Here is a 21469-nt window from a genome sequence, read left to right on the forward strand (position 1 = left end):
CTTTGACGTGTGTGATGATCAAACAACACATCCATATTCAATTGAAATCATGTGACCTAGTGAAAGCTTGAGTGATATGTACCGGCTGTTGAGAGGGTCTAAGTGCAGCAAACAGAAACAAATATATACTAAGACCTACAAATGTTGAATTAATATCTGATTGTATACATATGTGACACTAATCATATGTGTATTATAACAGTAGAAGTATGACACACACAGACAGACAGATGACCGAGTTAGCGACATGCAGAGAGGGAGAGAAGGGAGAAAGAGGACAGAGGGGGGAGAAAGAGAGACAGAGAGAGAGAGAGGGGGGACAGGGAGTGGAGTGTGTGTGTGTGTGTGTGTATGTATGTGTGTGTAATTGTGTCGCTAAAAATTACAAATTATGAGCTGCAGGTTGCTTTAAGGTTACATTATTATTTTTCTCCATCTCTCTCTCTCTCTCTCTCTCTCCCTCTCTCTCCCTCTCCTCTCTTTCTCTCTTTATCTCTCTCTCCCTGTCTTTCTCTCTCATACATACACCCACAATGAATATTTGGTATGTATACTCTGACTTGGAGTTAAAAATCAAAAAAAAAAATTAATATTTTTATGGTTGTTTTTCAACAAAGACAAAAAAAGTCCTGGAGGGGAACAGTGTGTATTTTTATTGAAAAAATAGAAACTGCCCCCAAAAATGATAATGCATCAAAATTGGTGTTGTTATTTATCATTCACATATCACAGACTGTGATAAATAAAATAAAAAAATCCATCCAACATTTATTATAAAGTTAATCTTAATTCATGTTTTTTTCATTAAAGTAACAGTGACTTCATGTAAATAAAATGGCAAATATATTGTGAAAATCCTCAAAAGGAATGAATATTAGATATGCATAATCTGAATACAAGTTGCTTAAAAGATTTAAGCAAAAAAATGTAGAGAAATATGTTAATATTTAATATTTTTCTGTTGTTCACACCGTTCCGAAGGGGACAGGTGAAGTTTCTTATGAAGGTGGTGTGAGCTTATAATTTGAAACTTGTAGACACAAGCCATGTGACCAAATGAAACTTTGACATGTGTGATGATCAAACAACACATCCAAATTCATTTGAAATCATGTGACCTAGTGAAAGCTTGAGTGATGTGTACCGGCTGCTTTGAGGATCTAAGTGCAGCAAACAGACACAAATATATACTAAGACCTACAAATGTTGAATTAAAATCTGATTGTATACATATGTGACACTAATAATATGTGTATAATAACACTAGAAGTATGACACACACAGACAGACAGACATAGACAGCTGAGTTCTCAACATGCAGAGAGGGAGAGACGAGAGAAAGAGGACAGAGGGAGGAGAGAGAGAGAGAGAGAGAGAGAGAGAGAGAGAGAGGGGATAGGGAGTGGAGTGTGTGTGTGTGTGTGTGTGTGTGTGTGTGTGTGTCTCTGTGTGTCTGTGTGTGTCTGTGTCTGTCTGTGTGTGCCATACTTCTACTGCTATTATAGACATATGATTATTGTCATATGTATACCATCAGATATTAATATATACTTCCCACATGTTGTACCACAATAGCCATCATAAGTAAAACTCAATTTTAAAAACTGTAAAGGGTTCTTATGAAGGTGGTGTGAGCGTATATTTTGAAAGCTGTAGACATAAGCCATGTGACCTAATGAAACTTTGACATGTGTAATGATCAAACAACACATACATATTCACTTGAATTCATGTGACCTAGTGAAAGTTTGAGTGATGTGAACTGGCTGCTTTGAGGATCTAGGTGCAGCAATCACACACAAATATATACTAGTTAATGTCAGTGGAGAAAGTGAGCAGGACTACATATATTCCCATTCTTCATGAGTTAAAAGACTTTCACCAGGACATCTTGTATTTACAGGTTTTTGGTATCAGGCATTTCTTTCAGAGTTTTAGGAATGAGTTTGGTAAATGTTATACTGTCATGTCTGTGTGACCACACACACACACACACACACACACACACACACACACACACACACACACACACTTCACTCTGGTTTGCTATGTAAACATTATACTGCAAATATAACAATGCATAACTACAAACAAAATTTTAACACAATACCAGAACATTACCATGGAAAAATCATGAATTATAAAGGACAGTGAATAACAAAAGACAATGATTTTTACAAAGACTCATCAGTTATTAAACAAAATAGCTTGTAATTTTTCATATATCATTTCCTCAAAGAAATAGATTCTTTCCTATGATTGACTTGCACTTGAAATTATGTAATTTGCTCTAACCCTCCACGTCAATCACTTGAATTAAGAGAAATCAAATTAGTGCAAATAAATGGAAATACATTTATGGTTATTTTTACAATAATTTAAAACCTCTTCATCTGTTAAAAGCTTGGGTATACAACTAATGTATGCAATCATTGTCAAGCTCAATGTCACATGTAAAGGGTGCTTTTGAAGGTATTGTGAGCTTATATTTCAAAATTCCTCACACATCACACTATCCAGGCACCGCTGTGATAGAAGTCAACCTCATGAGACACTGGAGCACAAAGGCTCTGGAGAAGAGGCCGAGTTACTGACATGCAGTATGGCCGAGTTAGTGACATGCAGTAACAGGACACGAGACAGAGAGATGGGGACAGGGAGGGAGAGAGAGTGTTTGCTGACATTTTGACATATCTCACATGTTTACATACTTCCTGTTTTTGGCAGACAAAGTTACAGATTGAACTCAGTATACATAATGTTGTATGCATAAAAAAGACTACATTTAATTTTTCTGTCAATTACATCAAAAGAAAGTGTTTGATGAGACTACTGTGTTGTTGAATGTAACATTTCCTCAAAGATGTATATTCTTTCCTGATGTTTGTAACACTGTTACTGACTTGTACTTGAAATGAGGTGATTTACTGCAACCCTCCAGGTCAGTCTCTTGGGTTCAGAGACATAAAATTGATAAAATACATGGAAATACTTTTAAGGTCATTTTAAAGTAATTTAAAACCTCATGTGTGTGTGACCACACACATACACACTTCACTCTGACACACAGACTGTCAGAGTGAAGCCTTTGTTATGCTAATTAAGGACTGCATGCAGCTCAGACACAGAGCAGAATGGCTTGAAACTTTCTCAAACAAATCCTTCCAGATTCCAAACCATGGGTCCCATCTTCAATCTGAAAACATCACCAGATAGATAAATTTGTTCTGAACGCAAACATATAAAGTTTGTATGTCTATGGACTGAAAAATGTCACCTTAATCACAGGTTTACAGTGTGTTGGCCCTCATCTTTTCTTCCAGAGATCATCATGAGGAGTTGTGTCCTGCACCTTCTAACGCTTCTAAAATCCAAACCGTTCAAGTTATGACAAAGTCCTTCACAAGTAATGTTCAGCAGGGGTAGAGCTGTAATTTGTGCAAGTTTGAAGCAGTTATGATAAACGGTGTAGGAGCAAATAATTTTTGATCGACAGAATTTGTGAAAAACGCCATCTTACATTCAAAGACCGACAGCGCACTTCCTGTTGGAGTTAGGTCAGGGGTTGCAGTGCGACATTTGTAGGTCTTTATGAGACGAACGAGACAGTTTTGGTTTGGTCTTTCTAAGTGGTTCCTACCCGTTGCACCGGGCATTTTAGTGTGTCTAGGTGGCACAACAAATCCTCAGGAGGTTTTGGCGCACATCACCTGAAACGCGCCATAACATCCAAACCATTCTAGTAATGGAAAAGTTACGCACAATAATTGATAAGGACACGTTGAACAATAATCTGTGCGAGTTTGAAGCCGATACGATAAACGGTGTAGGAGGAGATGTTTTTTAAAGGAATTTCTTTTTTTTTCGGAAAAATCTTACTTTGAAAGGAAATAGCTCACTTCCTGTTGGATTTAGGTCAAAGGTGCGAGTGCGTGATTTGTAGGTCTTGATGAGACGAACACGGCTGTTTTGGTTTGATCCTCCTACGACGTTCCTACTGGCTGCAGCGGCCATTTTAGTGGTCTGAACAGTTAGGTGGCGCTAGAGAGCCCATTTTGGCACTTTTCAGATTAATTTTTTCATTTTATAAAATTTTTCGCCAGTCCTGACGTGCGTGCAAATTTTGATGAGTTTTGGAGCATGTTTAGGGGGTCAAATTCCAGTTTAAAGTCGCGTCGGATGAAATAAACAATAATAATAATAAAAAACGCTACAAAAACAATAGGGTCCTCGCCCTTTCAGGCCGAGGTCCCTAATAATAATAATAATAATAATAATAATAAACACTACAAGAACAAGAGGGTCCTCGCCCTTCAGCCGAGGTCCCTAATAATAAACCGGTACAATTTTAGAAGGGTTCTACCCCTTCGGGGTTAGAACCCTAATAATAATAAACCGGTACAAACTTAGAAGGGTTCTACCCCTTCGGGGTTAGAACCCTAAATATAGCCGCGAGCGGCAATCTGCGGGTTCTAACCTGTTCCGCCCCAAACCAGCCACCGTGACCCTCACCACCCACCGTGACCCTCATCTGCCGTAGTGCAAGACGTTCCCCACTCTGTCCCTGAAAGTTCCAAGCAATACATACTCTTTCCAAGTCACACATTTCTTGAAATCGGGTTTTCAGCTCGTCTACATGCTAATAACATTTGTGGTATACTTTCACATAGAGACTCCATTTGAACATCAAAACATTAATTGAAATTTTACCGATTGATGCGTATTTCAAAGTTTCAATAGGTATTTTAATGTTTAAGCAATCACAGTTCCATGATCATGATAATTTTGGGAGAAATCTGGAGATAATTATAGCTCCCCCATAAGGCCGATTGGGACCAAATTTTTTGAGCAGTATTTGGATGTCATTTATAGTCCATGTACCACGTTTCATGTCCCTATGTCCTTCCAGCTGGTCATAAATTAATAAAATGCAAATTATGACGGTCAATGACGAATAGGCCACGCCCACTTTCACCTATCAACATGGCACTCAAGATATTAGTTAATAGCCACCCCTAGAGCATGCATACCAAATTTGGTGAAATTCCATCTGATAGTCTTTGAAATACAGATGTTTGGCATTTATGGCGCCCCCTATAGGCTGAGCTCAAAATGCTTTGGTAGGCAGCTTCCAAGTCTCATTGTGGACCTACCCACCAAGTTTGGTGATGATAGGTCAAAGGGCGTGGGAGTTATGGCCAATCAATTCTAAGCTCCGCCCACAGCAAAGATTCATTGGTCCGTGACGGCCATGTTTTTGGCCCAATCTGGCTCATTTGTAATAGAAATGTGTCTTGTCATCTCCCAAAGCCGTGTACCAACTTTGGTGTTGATGGAGTCAAAATTGTAAAAGTTTATGTCATTTTACTGTTTTTCAAATTATGCAAATTAGCAAAAAATCTAGTCAGGCGGAGCTTAATGGTCCCAGAGGCTTTTTTGTAGAGCACATTGAGCTGGACCTGTGTGTTAAATTTCAAGTCAATCAGACTTATGGTGTGAGGGGCGTGGCCTCCCAAATAAGTCATTTTTAAGCCTTAATTACAGCGCCACCATGTGGCCGACTGGGCTCATATTTTAATAAAAGTTGATGCACATCATTTCCAATCATTAGGCCAAGTTTCAGGTTTCTGGCTCAATCCAGCTCACGGGAATTTGAGCTCAAGCGGCAGACAACAAAAAATAATAACCTAGAGCATGCATACCAAATTTGGTGAAATTCCATGCAATGGTCTTTGAGATACAGATGTGTGGCATTTATAGCGCCCCCTATAGGCTGAGCTCAGAATACTTTTGTAGGCAGCTTCCAAGTCTCATTGTGGACCTACCCACCAAGTTTGGTGATGATAGGTCAAAGGGTGTGGGAGTTATGGCCAATCAATTCTAAGCTCCGCCCACAGCGAAGATTCATTGGTCCGTGGCGGCCATGTTTTTTGACCAATCTGGCTCATTTGAAATAGAAATGTGTCTTGTCATCCCCCAAAGCCGTGTACCAACTTTGGTGTTGATGGAGTCAAAATTGTAAAAGTTTATGTCATTTTACTGTTTTTCAAATTATGCAAATTAGCAAAAAATCTGTAAGGGCAGCATTCATGGTGCAAGAGGCTTTTTTGTAGAGGACTATCAGGAGGATGTGTGTGTAAAATTTCAAGTCAATGGCACTTGTGGTGCGGCAGGCAGAGCCTTTCAAGCTTTACACTCTATGTTATAGCGCCCCCATAAGGCCGATTGGGACCAAATTTTTTGAGCAGTATTTGGATGTCATTTATAGTCCATGTACCACGTTTCATGTCCCTAGGTCCTTCCAGCTGGTCACTAATTAATAAAACACAAATTATGATGGTTAATGACGAATAGGCCACGCCCACTTTCACCTATCAACATGGCACTCAAGATATTAGTTAATAGCCACCCCTAGAGCATGCATACCAAATTTGGTGAAATTCCATCCAATGGTCTTTCAGATACAGATGTGTGGCATTTATAGCGCCCCCTATAGGCTGAGCTCAAAATGCTTTGGTAGGCAGCTTCCAAGTCTCATTGTGGACCTACCCACCAAGTTTGGTGATGATAGATCAAAGGGTGTGGGAGTTATGGCCAATCGATTCTAAGCTCCGCCCACAGCAAAGATTCATTGGTCTGTGGCGGCCATGTTTTTTGACCAATCTGGCTCATTTGTAATAGAAATGTGTCTTGTCATCCCCCAAAGCCGTGTACCAACTTTGGTGTTGATGGAGTCAAAATTGTAAAAGTTTATGTCATGTTACTGTTTTTCAAATTATGCAAATTAGCAAAAAATCTAGTCAGGCGGAGCTGAATGGTCCTTGAGGCTTTTTTGTAGAGCACATTGAGCTGGACCTGTGTGTCAAGTTTCAAGTCATTCGGACTTATGGTGTGAGGGGCGTGGCCTCCCAAAAAAGTCATTTTTAAGCCTTAATTACAGCGCCACCATGTGGCCGACTGGGCTCATATTTTAATAAAAGTTAATGCACATCATTTCCAATCATTGGGCCAAGTTTCAGGTTTCTGGCTCATTCCAGCTCACGGGAATTTGAGCTCGAGCGGCAGACAACAAAAAATAATAATCATAATAAACCGGTACAATCTTAGAAGGGTTCTACCCCTTCGGGGTTAGAACCCTAATAATAATAATAATAATAATAATAAACCGGTACATTTTTAGAAGGGGGCGGCACGGTGGTGTGGTGGTTAGCACTCTCGCCTCACAGCAAGAGGGTTGCCGGTTCGGGCCTTCGGGGTTAGAACCCTAATAAACCGGTACAATCTTAGAAGGGTTCTACCCCTTCGGGGTTAGAACCCTAAATATCAATACTATTTGGTTACCAAAATAAGAATTTTCAAGTAACAGCCAGCAAGTCACCTTATATTACCCTTTTAACATATAAACCATTCAAAACATTTAGGCTTGTCACAACAATAACCTTAAAGAAAACAATTGAAACCTCCCTCTTTTCTCACGGGAAAAAGCAGAAACTTTTTTGCAAGCAAAAAGTCACACGTTAAACAGTTCACAATTTGGTAACTCAACCCTGAAAAATTGTTCGAAAAATTAACAAACGCTTGGATTTCTAAACATTGGAGCCCTTAACTTGGTGCCATATGAAGAAAATAAATGCTTGGCTCAACACTGTTGAAACGGTTCATTAAGTGGTCTCCAGTGACTCACACTTCCTCGAAATACAGTCCAGAAGGATCCAAGAACCGGTAGATGAAAGCAGGCAGATGATGCAGCAGGATAGCGAAGTGTGGCAGTAAATTGTCTGAGCTGTCATGCAGGTCCAGTGTGCCGAGTCCCTCCTCACAGGTAGAGGTAATTGGCAGTAGCAGGGTGACATCAGCCACTCCTCTTCTCCTCTGTTCGCAGTGAAAATGACGCCTGGTGTTTACTACTAATTGTCTCTAACAACGGTCCTGGCAGAATCGTCCATGTTTGTGGCTCAAAACACACTTTTACACTTTGTTTCAAAGTTAATGAAGAGCCACCTTGGCTCGGAGGTGAGTCGGCACATAGACTGCCACGACGAGTCCTAATGTGTGAACAAGCCTATGAGCAAGTCGCCCCCTCATCTGAGACTGGGACTGGGTATCTGGCATGCTAGAAAACTGGAGAAGTGTGACACAACTGAAAAAGAGCATCAGCCAATGAGAGGCGGGATACGTCCCACCTCAGCACGCAAGAGGATGGAATAAATGTGAGGAGGACAAGCCGGCAAGCAACAACAATGGTGGCGTCCACAGGAGCACGGGGAGCACGTTGTGTTTGGACCCGGGCCCTGGAGGCAGATCGAATTCAACACTGGGAGGAATAATCATGCCTTTACAATGTGTCATCTCCAAGTTACCACGACCGTCTGGAGAAAGAAAAGGCATGGAGGGCGACTGCAGACAGGCTGCAGGTACCAGGTGAGCATAGCGCTTTTGGTTACCACAAGCTTTTGCAACAGTGGATACTAGCTATGCAAAATAAAAACATGGCGCTATAAATGCCAACAGTTCCGATCAGTTTTAGAAGTTCACAACGAACACACTGTTTTTTGGCTTTTGGCGCTTTGGCTCATGGAAATTTTATGTAATATCACCTGTCTCATTTGATAAATGAGGATACCTTCAGTGATTACAATTTGTTGTGTTCAACGTTGATCTTGTACTATGTTGCATCGTGGCTATGGCATGCATTCACATTCCTCTCTGAATTTTGGTTCACAGTCGAAGAAGTGAAGACAAGAGTGGCAAGTTTGTGCACACGGTTCTCTTGGCTTATCAAGCCGAGACCAAGTGGGAGTGGGACCAAGCCCTTAACTACAAGGCAGAGGTGGCTTCTGGTGGCTCTGGATTTCATTAAAAAGCACATTGTCCATCATGCGTGTGAGACGACTGTGAGTACACTTTCTTTCCTGACGTTACAGTTCTACGCAGCAAATGGTAGTGTAGTTGCATCAAGTGTACATAGACCACATGTTTGCATTTTACATTTGGGATGTCTACTGAACTATTTAAATTTTGCATCCAGCTGAATTTATCATGTCATAAGGAGTCTTTGAACCTGGACCTGTCAGAAAATTCAGAATCATCTCCACCGTCACTATCTACATGTACCACATTGCCATCCCCATCTTCCCCCACTACACCAGATGAATGCGCTCCTCCTGCAGCTCCTCCAAGGGGAAGGAAATGCAGGAGGGAGGATGACAACGAAACACAAAAGCTTGATGTCCTGAAGCAAATGGTGGCGGTATACACAGAAAGATCCAGCCACTTTGCGTCATAACCAAGTGGCTGTGGAACTCGAGCTGATCAATGACCCAGCAACAGTTTCCAGGTTAAAAAAAGACATACTACTGACCTCTCCAGCACCACCATACTGCACCAGCACACCGACCACAAGTGCGCGGCACACACATTACAGTTTTCTTGAGAGCCTGAATGACCAATGACATGCTCTGCCTTGGGTCCCCACGCTGGCGTAGATGAATCTGTGCCGTGCATCCACAACAGCCATCAGCACCACAGAGAACCTGCCCTTGTAGTTCAGGTATATGCTGCCACTTTTGCTGGAGGCTGTATCTGGATGTGCTTACCATCTAAAGCCCCAAGACAATGTGGAAACTGCCATTTGTGGGAGAAACTGTGGGCTATTGCCTGCCATTCTGCCTCTGTTGAAGGTGTCTGATGGAAAAGAAGAAATAGTGTACAATTACTTTCTGTTGCTGCAGTAAATGCTGTTTGTATATGATCTCACTTGGTTTTAAACAGCAGAAATTAAAACTAGGCCTAGTTTAGGGTGTAGATGTCTAGACATACCTTTAAATATTAACTACTGTTGAATAACCTTTAACAGCTAGCCATAAAAGTAAACTCACCTTCAAGAAAGCATTCTTCATGGCATCGTACAAAGCCGCACGTTTCCATGACGATAGCAGAGATTGTGCTGGTCCCAATCCTGTACTGGAAGCAGAGGGACCGGAACATTTCTCCTGGATCAAAAAACAAACGAAAAGGACTATTACACATACAGCAACAGAGACCATTGCTTTATTTTTACTTCCACGCAATTTAAATAACCCACCTGTAGCCAGATAGCGCAGGGTCAAGGACAGACGTTCTCTAGTGGATAAATCTGGTGTCTTTCCTTGCAAGAACAATCTGGGTCAGAATACATGCATAAACTATATAGACAGTGCAATGCAAGCTAATAGGCTAGTGGCACAGTGGCAACCGATTTTCATTCATAGAACTCACCTCCAACTCTGCAGAATTGACAACCCACGCAATCCACGTGCAGAAACCCATTCTTTCACCCAAATCCTTTTCTTCTTTTCCTGTTTCTTCTCAGCGCAAACGACCTGCAGAGCTCCAAGCTGTCGGACATCCATGTTGACAAGTAATGTTTAGCACCGGGGAACTTCATAATATCCTGTTTTGTTCACACGTGACAAAAGGTAGTTTGTTGACATCACCGTGTTATCTGGGGCTCTTTCGGCAAGAGCTCGATGGAGAAATCTTGTGGTGTGCGCTCACAGGTCGTAACTTAGTTGGCGAGACTCCCGATGACAGAAACACACATTGCCAGGTATGAACACTGAAAAGATTACGATAGTCTCCGCGACTCAAGATTGGTCGGCCAGTCATGTAATGTGCACTCGCTGCAAAATAATACTTGCGCTGGCCCCCTTTTTTTTCCTGTTAAAGGTTTTTTTGGGGGGGGGGTTGCTTATCTGCTGCGAGGGTCCTAAGGACAGAGGGATGTTGTATGCTGTAAAGCCCTCTGAGGCCAGTTGTGACTTGTGATATTGGGCTTTATAAATAAAACTGATTGATTGAAAATTGATTTTAGTCTGCAAATATTGTCCACCTCGACGTTAAGCATCTTTTCGCCGAGCATCAACACACCACTCTCCCCCCTTCACCCAAGACTGTATCATCTCTCCCGAACTTGACTTTTTCCCCACCCCCAAAGTTCTTTCTAATTGGCTCAGTGTACATCACAAATTGAGAATACATTGGCTCATTACCAGAACACTGAAATTAACAACAAACAAAGGATCTTGGGAAATATAGTTCTTTCAGTAAATCTACATATATATCCTAAAAAAACTCACCCCTTTATGTTGTTCCCTTTCACTTGATTGATTTTCACTACAGTGACTTGGGACTTGCTTGACACTTGAAGGTTATGACTTGAGACTTGCTCATGATTTGCACGTGTGACTTTCTCCCACCTCTGTTAACCCCTTATTGTCATCATAGACTGAAGCGTACAGAAATGAGAAACAAATTGCTCCTCTGTTGTCTTAAAAAACAGTTTTTCTTATCAGTATAGGTTTTTGTAGAAGTGTTTTTTATATAGTAAGCTCCTAAATAGACTTCTCTGTCTGTGTTTATTAGTTTTTTAATCATGTTCATACATTCAGTTCATTGTTTTACCCTATTTTTGTGTTTCTAAGCGCCTGGACTAAACCGAGAAAAACCTTATTTTCTGTGATGTTATTATTTACTTTGAATTCTGACTATGTGTGTCTTCATAATATGATCCCATTGCATTTGTCAGCTAATACCTCCCTCTTGAAGTCATCTTCAGCATCTTTTTTCAAGACAATATTCAGGTCAAGATAGATAAAAAAAAAACTTTTATTTTGTTGTGTTGAAACGTATTTAACTTATTGACAGAAGCAAGTGATTCTGACTGCTGGGGACACAACTTCAATGTTATTTTTACACGAGACTATGAATAAATATGTACCAAAAGTGGAACAAGAACAGCTTGCAATTTACTTAAGATATGCCTTGGATAGGGTTTTCAGGTGAATTTAGGTGAATTCTACAGGATGCTAATAATATAAATCTCAGAAACAAAGGAAATGTGATTTTGACACAATAAAGGTGAGATCTGTGCAAACTAAAGTCAGAGCTGCTCACCACATATTGAAACATGTCAGCATAACATAAAATGATCAGACACCTGACTCCACAAAATTCTGACATAAAGACTTTATTTCTTACTTGTTACTTGATCAGTACATGGACAGACAGATTACTTTTTATATTTATTTGTATATAATATATTTAGACTTTACATTACATATCTGAATGACAGCAAAGTAGGTAAGAGTCCTTCTACTGTTGTGAATACAAACAAGCTCATAGGGAAGACTCCCACAATATGAAACAACCAAACATGAAAAAAAGAACTTATTGCTCAATACAAATCAATCATAATGGCAGTTTGAAGAAGAAGAATAGTAGTACACATGAACCAATATTATACCAAGATGAGGATACACCCTATTGTTACCTAAAAAAAGAGAAACTTAGAGGGAAGAGGAGCAGAAATATGTTGAAGTTTTCTTAACAATACAGTAGTGTTAGAGTGTTCGGTTCAGGTCACCTGCTCTAGAAATAAAAAGCATCTACAAGAACAAGGAGGATTAAGGTCTATATGAACTGATCGAGAGCCAGCTTACAGGAGCTGTCGACTTTCACAAATCGCTACTTAACATCATTATTTATAGACCTTGAGGCAGAGCAGGAAGGAGCTGGGTTTTCATATACAGGGTTAAATGTTAAAGATGTGGGGCAGGGCAAAGCATAGTGTGTGGTTCTGAGAGGCGTAGGTTGACAATACTGTACAGCACTTCAAAAAGGACAAAATACATTCAGGAGCCCCCCAGGCAGTTTGGGTAGAAATCGTGTTGGAGTAGATGGCAGAAACTAGCTTGGTGAAAAGATAAACACTGAAGATGTACTCCGCTACATGCAAACTTGAGTGTTCATGAAATTCATCCATGAGGTTCCGTGAGGAGAAACTGAGGTGTTTGATCTGACTGTCTAATATGTTCTCATAATCTCTCCTTCCCATATGTCAATTTTTTTTCTTCAAACTTTTACATTTATTGGATATTTCACACAATTCAACAACAATCTCTCCAGCTTAAAATCAAATAATATCACATTCTTTTTCCTTTAACATTCATTCATTCATTTACATTTTCAGGTCAGAATCTCTCTCTATGTTTGGATAACAATTCCTTGTCTTCTTTGCTTGATAAAAAAAATCTTATCAATCTGCTAGTCTCTAGGGCCCCCTGGTTCTCAGAAACACAACCTACACTACCCACATATTAAAAAGTGACTTCAGCTGATAGCCCTTTAGGGTGCGACTGGGTTTGCCTGTGAGAGCCGGGGCACCTTGTGATTTTTTGGGGGGAAAGGTTTTTTTTTTGTTTTTGTTTTTGTTTTTTTAAGGTGGCTGGGGATTGCCCTACATTCCGAGCTTGGCGCCCAAATGGCTCCAAAAAAGCCCCGCCCCTTACAGGCCACCTCAGGGAAGTGCACACCTCAGCAACTGGAAGCTACACCCCTTCTGACAGGGGACCAAAGGGTTTGTTTTTTTTGTAAAACTGGAGAAAACAGGGTGACTATGGTACATGAATACTGTTCATTAAACCAAGGGACCCCATCTCTGATCACAATTGACAAGGTGGTCCAGTATTACAGCAGATAACAACACACAGCTTCACTAGTCTAAAACTACATTTATATACATCTACTATGCTGGTGACATTATGGTCACACATCACATCAAAACACACACTGACTACAATGGATTCCGTCTTGAGTGTGAATTTTGTGTATTTATGTGTTTTCTTTTGCTTAGGTCTCTAATATCTCTAATACCGCCGTACCGTTCCAGTTCCCACACCTAATTTTGAACTGTTCAAAGCATTTTGACCTCAAATAAATTGGTTTAGCACCTGAAAAGTTGGTTCTCACCTGAAACCAAAACATAAGAGGTTTGTCTTGACCTGGGGTCTCATTTATAAAACAATGCATCAGATTCATACTAAACATGTGCATACAGAAAAAAGCCAAAAACAGCATATACTAAAAAATATTCAACAATTTCAACAGTCAGGCTTCCACCTCGCCAATATACCGCCTCCAAAATGTTTGTAAGCAATGCATGGGTCAAAGTTTTTCCCCATAAAGTCTGTTTACATCACAACTTTTGCTTGTTTTGTTTGTATGAAGTGTTTATAGATGAGACCCCTGAAGTGCCAACTGTGATGACATCAGTTGGCGTGTCATATTCCACAGGTTGGAAATAGAGGATGGAGAAGGCAAAAATTGAGAAGTCAAGTGAGAAATCTGTAATAATAGAACAAAAGTTCACAGGTAATAAATGTAATTCGTGCTTTTGCCACTGTTTACTTCAGTTTGGTATTGTGCAACTTCCTCTGTTTACATGTCCTTGATTACAATGGTTCTGATCATACACAAAACACAGGCTGGTTTGCTGGATAGCACCAAGGTTCCAAGAGTCCTGAACAGAACCACTTGAAGAACCAGAGCTAATGTGGTGGAAAAGGGCTACATGAAAGCACAACCCATGCAGGTTTCATTTGAAAAGGTTTTTGAAAATGTGTATGTGGTTTGTGTTTGTGTATGTTGGGTTGGGGGAGGATAGCTTTGGCTTATCCATGGAGAGGGGCTGGATGCTGTAAGGGAAGGCTGCTGCCAGTTCTTTGGTTGTGACCCAGAAAGAGAAGTTGTTGGGTCGACCCGGTCCTGCCTCGGTCCCCCTGGTCTAGTTTGGTTTGGGTCAGAGTGTGATTGTCCTGTTAGAGACCACAAAGAGCCGACTATGGCCAGAACCACATCCATGCACTGGAGTTGCAGATTGATGATGGTGATTTGCATCCTTGGCTCTCTTTAACGAGCCATATGTAAAGGGTTAACGAAGAATGCCCTTATACTAGATACTACTCAGATACTAGAATGCCCTAAGACAACGTTCGCATGCATATACATATCAATAAATACTTATTCTAGCCTATATTCATGTAGTGGATTGGTTCAGACATGTGAGGTGACACGCAGTTTAAAGCTGGACTCAGCAACATTACACTAATGTGACTCCAAATGGCAATAATAAGGTGAAGATTTGAATTTCAAAAACCAATTCACGCCCGTTTCGGCCCCCAGCATATGTCGTCACTGTGAATTATTTAGAAACATCAAACATATTGCCACAAACATCAGAAAATCCTTACAGAGCTGAACGGTTTGATGTTTGAATGTTTTCTGTAGCTGTAGGTATGCAGAAGTGATGTCACATTATGCAAATTAGATGGGCGAATTTATTCCCATCAGATTCCTCTTCTTTCATTTTGAGGAAGACATGACAAAAACAACACAAAACAAAATAAATCTACTGTGTAAATCTGTTCAAAATGTTCTTTGACTGAGATTTATGAAATCCAATATGGCTGCCTGCTGGTGATGCCACAGTATGCAAATTAGATGAGTTAATTTACTCCCATCACAAACTTTGGGTCATGATGAATAGTTTTCTCATTTACAGTATGCCTTTATCTGTCACCACTTTCAAGCCACAGCCTTTTGAAATGTTGAAATGAAAATGGAATATTTTGCTCAATTAACTCTGGCACCTAAAGGGTTAAAATGGAGATTGTGCCCCTGTCATGTCTGAATGTAAGATGTAGACACACGCACAGACATCATGTTTCTGTGAGTTTGTGTGTGACAGCGGTTGCCATGGTAATTAAGTAAGTGCACCTGGCAGAAGAGCAGAGAGAGACAGACAGAACACAGAGACACCTCTTTTAGTGGAGATTTAACTCTTCGAACAAGTTCTTCCCATTCCCAAACTGTTGGTCCAATCATGAAAATAATGTGATGATGAGAGAGATAAAGTTATACAGAAGATCTGTTTAGTAGCAGTTGAGGTGGCATGTGTGCATCTTTAAAACTGATTAAATAAACGGTGTAGGAGGAGATGTGTTTTCCTGAGACCACGTTTGAGGCGAAATCTTACTTTGAAAGGTCAAATACCTCACTTCCTGTTGGAATCAGGTCATGGGTGTCAATGCGTGATTTGTAAGTCAAACACACCAGTTTTGGTTTGATCTTGATACGACATTCCTATGGGCTGTAGTGGCCATTTTAGTGTGTCTAGGTGGCGCTAGAGAGCCCATTTTGGCACTGTAGGGGTTAATAATGTGTATTTGCTGTTTCAAATGAAGTTTCTGCTGCTGTAATCTGTCCTTTAAAGATTGTGAGACACACAGACAGAGAGAGCCTGTGGCTGTGTCTGTGTGTGCAGCCGTTGTCATGGCGATTAATGACTTGCCTGCACCTGTGGCACACACAGAGCTCATGAGAGCAGATCAGCAAAGGCTGTTTAATATGGGTTTGAACTCCTCAAACAAGTCCTTCCCATACCCAAACCGTTGGTCCAATCAAGAAAATAAAGTGATTGTGAGAGACAGCCACGTCTCGTGAACGCACGTGTCTTGTTTTATATGTCTACAGTCAAAAATGTGGTCAGAGGAGCAAGTTTAAAATGTGTTGCACCTAAGCTGTTTCCAGAAATTTCTCCTCTGAGTTTACATGGGAGTGAATGAGAAAAAAATCGGCGCTCCCTTCGCTTTGGAGCCACTCAGCAAAAATGTGTACGTGTGAGAGATTCCATGTCAACATATCTGTGAGCAGGACAAATTTTCCTACGTTTTGTGGTATAAATTGTGTCTGTACAGTGAAAATTGTGGCCGTATGAGCGAGTTAAAGACAAAAGTTTTAGACAATTTTTAGAGCCCTCTCCACTCTAGCTCACAGCATTCCATGCAATACACACCCATTGTAAACTGAGAATTTCTCCACTTTTGCTCATGGTACTTTGAGAGGCACAGATCAAAAACGGTAAAAGATATGAAGAAGATGAAAACATGAGTGAATAGATGAGACCTGTGGCAACATTTGAGAGTTGGAATGGAGTCTGTAGCACAAAGTATGGAGACGCTGTAAATGCTAGAAAAAGCCCTAAGATTGGTGTCTTTCTCCCCCCTGCTGCCATTCATTTCCTACGGGACAGCTGTCGAAGATCGTCAGGACGTTTTTCTGACATCTCACCTTATGGAGGCCATAAAATCCAAACGAAGCGAGTAATGAAAAAGTTACGAATAACTTTTGATTAGAACGAGTTGATCTGTCATCTGTGCAAGTTTGAAGCCGATTGGATAAGTGGTGTATGAGAAGAAGATTTTTTAGGAAAGGCAGTTTTAAGGCAAAATCTTACTTTGAAAGGGCAAATATCTCACTTCCTGTTGGATTTAGGTCAGGGGTGTCAGCGCGTGATTTTTAGGTCTTGATGAGACGAACACGCCACTTTTGGTTTCATGTTTCTACGACATTCCTACAGGCCGTGGCGGCCATTTTTGTGTGCCTAGGTGGCGCTAGAGAGCCCATTTTGGCACTTTAGGGGTTAATGTCATCATTTTCTAAAATTTTTCACCGGTTCTGATATGCGTGCCAATTTTGGTGAGTTTTTGAGCATGTTTAGGGGGTCAAATTCCAGTTCAAAGAGGCGGCGGGAGAAAGAAGAATAATAAAGAATAAACGGAGCAAAAACAATAGTGTCCTCGCCTTTGGCGAGGACTGGTCTGTAGGAATAAACGCAGCAAAGACTATAGGGAGGGTCCTCGCCTTCGGCGAGGACTGCTTTGTGAGTAGTCCACTGCTGTTGGGCCCAGTCACTAATAAACGCACGCAGCAAAAACAAGAGGGTCCTCGCCTTTGGCGAGGACTGCTCCTTGAGCAGTCCTCTGCCTCTAGGCTCGGTCCCTAATAATGTGATGTGTCATGTTCACCAGCCTGACCAGTCTGTGATGCTCCATACAGCGCTCATGCTGTTCTCATAAACTGTTCATACATTTTCCTACAAAAAGTAATGCAACTAAATTTGTACATATCCCATGTATTTTGAAAGGCTGGGATCATGTGACCAATAAAAAAGGAGTACAAAAGGAAGCAGTCCCAAGCAGATTTGTAAGGAGGCAGGTTGGGATGGTGGATGGGTCACAAAAACGAAGACTTTACCCCGGGATTTCCCCTGTAGATACGTGTTTGGAACCCTAAACCTAACCTCCATAACTTTACGATAATTACGTAACTGTACTTTTAAGGATGTAACATCATTTGTGGGGCACTAATTCAGCTCCTACATCTACAATAATATTCCTCTATTGGGCATAATTCTATTTGTAAATTTACATGCTACATACAAACATTGTACCTAAAACTTTTAAGCAGTTCCATACCCATCTTTTTAGGATATTGACAATTTCACAAAAAGTGATTATTAGTGATTAAAGTCTGCAAACACAAGTCCAGTTCCTGTTGTTTGTTGATTAAGTGCTTCATAGTTACTTTACTGCTACTACATTGGATTGTATATTTGTATCAGTCACTTTATGCTTTTTTTAAATATTAAACAATAGATGGACTCCAGTGGCTAACAAATCACAGACTGTCATCTTGCTCAAAATCAAGATCATTCAAATGAAAGTCTAGCACTTTCATACATAGTAGTCACTGCAGTGGACAGCTATTTAAAAGCCATTCTCTTGTATATGCATGACTTTTGATGCTATAGTTGCATTTAATACATTACAGTGGACCCTAGTGCACCATACCATACACTCCCACCCATTGGCCAGGTGTTGTCAGTGCAACATAAATCTCTCACAACAAAGATGGCTGACTGAATGCAAGAGATGTAGATAGGAGACCCTGGCAGGTAAAAAAAAATCTGGTAACATCAAGTACCATCTAAGGAATAATACAGCTGTTAATTTTTCCATGTATTCATTGTATATTGTGAGGAAATTACAATTAATCATCTGTCCACTAACCTGGACATCATGCATCGCTGCCTATATATCAACTACTGTATAATTAATACTATTACTGAAACTTTGTTGATCTTGAAAATCTTCATCTGCAGTGATTTTCTTGACTGAAAAATAAATTGATTTATGCTATTAGAATATAATGTACTGGTTTTGTAACAGGAACAATATTTTGACAATATTTTGGTTATTTTTACAGAAAATGTTCATTGAAAAAATCATATAGTTCAACAGGTGGAGGTGGGTTGGGGGTGGTCTGAGGAATGAAGAGGAAGGAGCTGAATGAGGGAGGGTGGGAGGTAGGTACAGGAGAGAGAAGTAGAATAAGAGAGGAGAATCTGAAGAGTCAGGAGCAAAGTTTCATGCTTTTGCATGGCACTGAACAATATTAGAATATATGTGTATGTTAACATACTAGTTTAACAACATTAAAAATATATATTTTTTTATAGTTTCACATGATGTATATCAGTCTTTAAATTTGTTAATATTTCTTCAGTTGAAAGCTTAAACGCATGCTGTCCATCCGAGTGGAAATGTAAAGATGTCCTTGAAAAATGCATGTTGAACTTGATTAACTTAATAATTTTTATTTTATGCCTAAAAAGAAACAAACACTTAAGAAACAAATCCTGACTGAGGTCGTAATAATTTATGCACGAATGGGCAAGTTATACTTTGGCCATATCATGTACAGATAATCATACTCAAAGTAATAAAAATGGATGGAGCTGTATTTGTGTCAGCTAACCTCCCCGGTGGTGTAGTGGCTAGATCTCAGTTTGCTTACGACTGGGGGCCTGAAATGTCTGTATGCAGATGATATCACTTTTTTGTACTCAAAGTGTAGTTAACAAGTTTGATATAAAATCTTACTAAGTGCAGCTTTAAATTGGTGTTGTGTAGTCTGGCTATGCTCTTAGACTAAAAAAAGTTAACATAGTCTCTAAGCACCTCAGATGCACTTGGCTGTGTTCTGTTGTCTGTCAAATTCTGGACACACACCTCCTTACAGCTCTAAATAGCCAGCTCTTACAAACAACACAGAGAGAGATACTCACATTTTGTTCATACAACAAAATAATAAACTGCTTGCAAAACAATGATGCATAACACTTTTTCATGATAGGACCACCTCTGTTTTCCTTGCTATGTCCTGCTCTTTCACCTTCTTTGACAGAATTCCATCTTACATTATGAACAGCAGCTGTTGTATCATGTATTGCTGTGTGGACTGTTAACAGATGGGGTTACTTTCTTTTTTTGTGGAGGGGTGGGGGGTTAGGGAGAGAATGAGGAGACAGTTAGCAAATACAAGAATGACACTGCAAGAATAAAAACAGTTGCTTAAATCTTTAAGTGCTGGGCGACCGGGATGGGGTTGAGGTGGATATTTAAAGGTGCATATGGTATTTTACAGTGGAGGAGCTAAGAAGATGGCAGACAAAGGGATCTGGAGGAGAAAGATTAAGACAGAGAGAGCTGTATCCACCTTATTTCATGAAATGTCCTTCCTGTTGCTGTCTCATTCTACCATCTACCATGTCTGACTATGGAGAGGTAGTCACACCTTTATTACTTCACATTTTCCTCACACCCCCCACTCTCCTTCTTCTCTTCTTTGCTGTCATCCCTTCCATCTTTCTCTTTCTCTCTCCATCCCTCCAGCCCCTTCCTCCCTCTTTCTATGACTGACTGGCACCTCAGCAAGACACCTCCATGGTGTGGGTGACGGTCCCGACTCCCTCGGTGCTGTCGGAGTGGGTGCAGGCCCGGGAGCGGGACCCATCCATGGAGCTAGCGCTGGTCAGGGAGGCTGTCCTGGAACGAGCCAGGCGGGTCATACTAGCAGAGGGCACTGGGAAGATTGGCAGAAATGAAAATAAGAAGTCAGCATTACATGTTATAAATAAAGAAATACATGTTTTATCAGTTAATATTGTGGAGATAATGGGAATACATGCCAATGTGTAGAACTGAAGAACATCCCTTTTTGTAGCTGGTGAGAAAAGGAAGCTGCCTGGCTTACTCAACAGCCCTGAATGGTAAGGGTTAATAAATAAAGCTGTCAATGTGTCTACACAGAGACACATTGACAGCACCATGCACTTTGTGTTATATAAAGCTCTGTTCTCCTACTGGAACATTATTATTATTAATTGTATTAAACTGATTAATTAATTGTATTAGAACAAGTCAGCAAGTGGGCCTTGAATTGAGATTGTTCAATCAACAGCTGTTTTCAAGGTCAGCAATAACCAGCCTGTTCTAATTCCCAACTCGTCAAATAACTTCGCTTTGTCAGTAATCTGGGTGTTAGATACCGATGCACAATGGCACCTTTCATGGTGGTATAATATATACCAGGTGGCGGCAGTGGTTCACGGAGCAGTCAGCTGAAGTTGTCACATACTGGCACTATATTAGTGGATGTACACGTAAGCAACGTACAAAGGCCCCTTTCGTGGTGTTATGAAATGTACCAGCTGGCATCATTTTCACCACCAGTAACGACCTAATATAGGGACCTAGAAAGTCCCTATATGCCAGACAGGAGGGGTGGTGGATGGGTCCAACAAACCCCGGACTTTTACTGGGGAGCCCGTTGTACGCTTCCTGTGTGAAAGCCAAACCTAAACCTGAGCATTTTTCCCAATCTTTTGTTCCCTAAACCTAACCAAGTGGTTTTGCTCCATAAACCTAACCAAGTGGTTTTGCTCTCTTAAACTAATCAAGTGTCTTTG

General features: G+C 40.5%; 1 protein-coding gene across 10 annotated transcripts in view; it reads right to left on the minus strand.

Moving 5' to 3' along the window:
• Positions 1–11991: 11991 nt before the first annotated feature.
• ndrg4 (NDRG family member 4) overlaps positions 11992–21469 on the minus strand; it is a 151170-nt gene continuing 141692 nt past the window's right edge. For all 10 annotated transcript variants that reach the window (XM_049574473.1, XM_049574472.1, XM_049574477.1 and 7 more), the window contains one exon: positions 11992–20583. In XM_049574473.1, the coding sequence (XP_049430430.1) occupies positions 20429–20583 (155 nt within the window). In that variant the 3' untranslated portion in view covers positions 11992–20428. The remainder of the gene's footprint in view (positions 20584–21469) is intronic.

The sequence above is a fragment of the Epinephelus fuscoguttatus genome, linkage group LG4, assembly GCF_011397635.1.
Source record: "Epinephelus fuscoguttatus linkage group LG4, E.fuscoguttatus.final_Chr_v1".
Lineage (NCBI taxonomy): Eukaryota > Metazoa > Chordata > Actinopteri > Perciformes > Serranidae > Epinephelus > Epinephelus fuscoguttatus.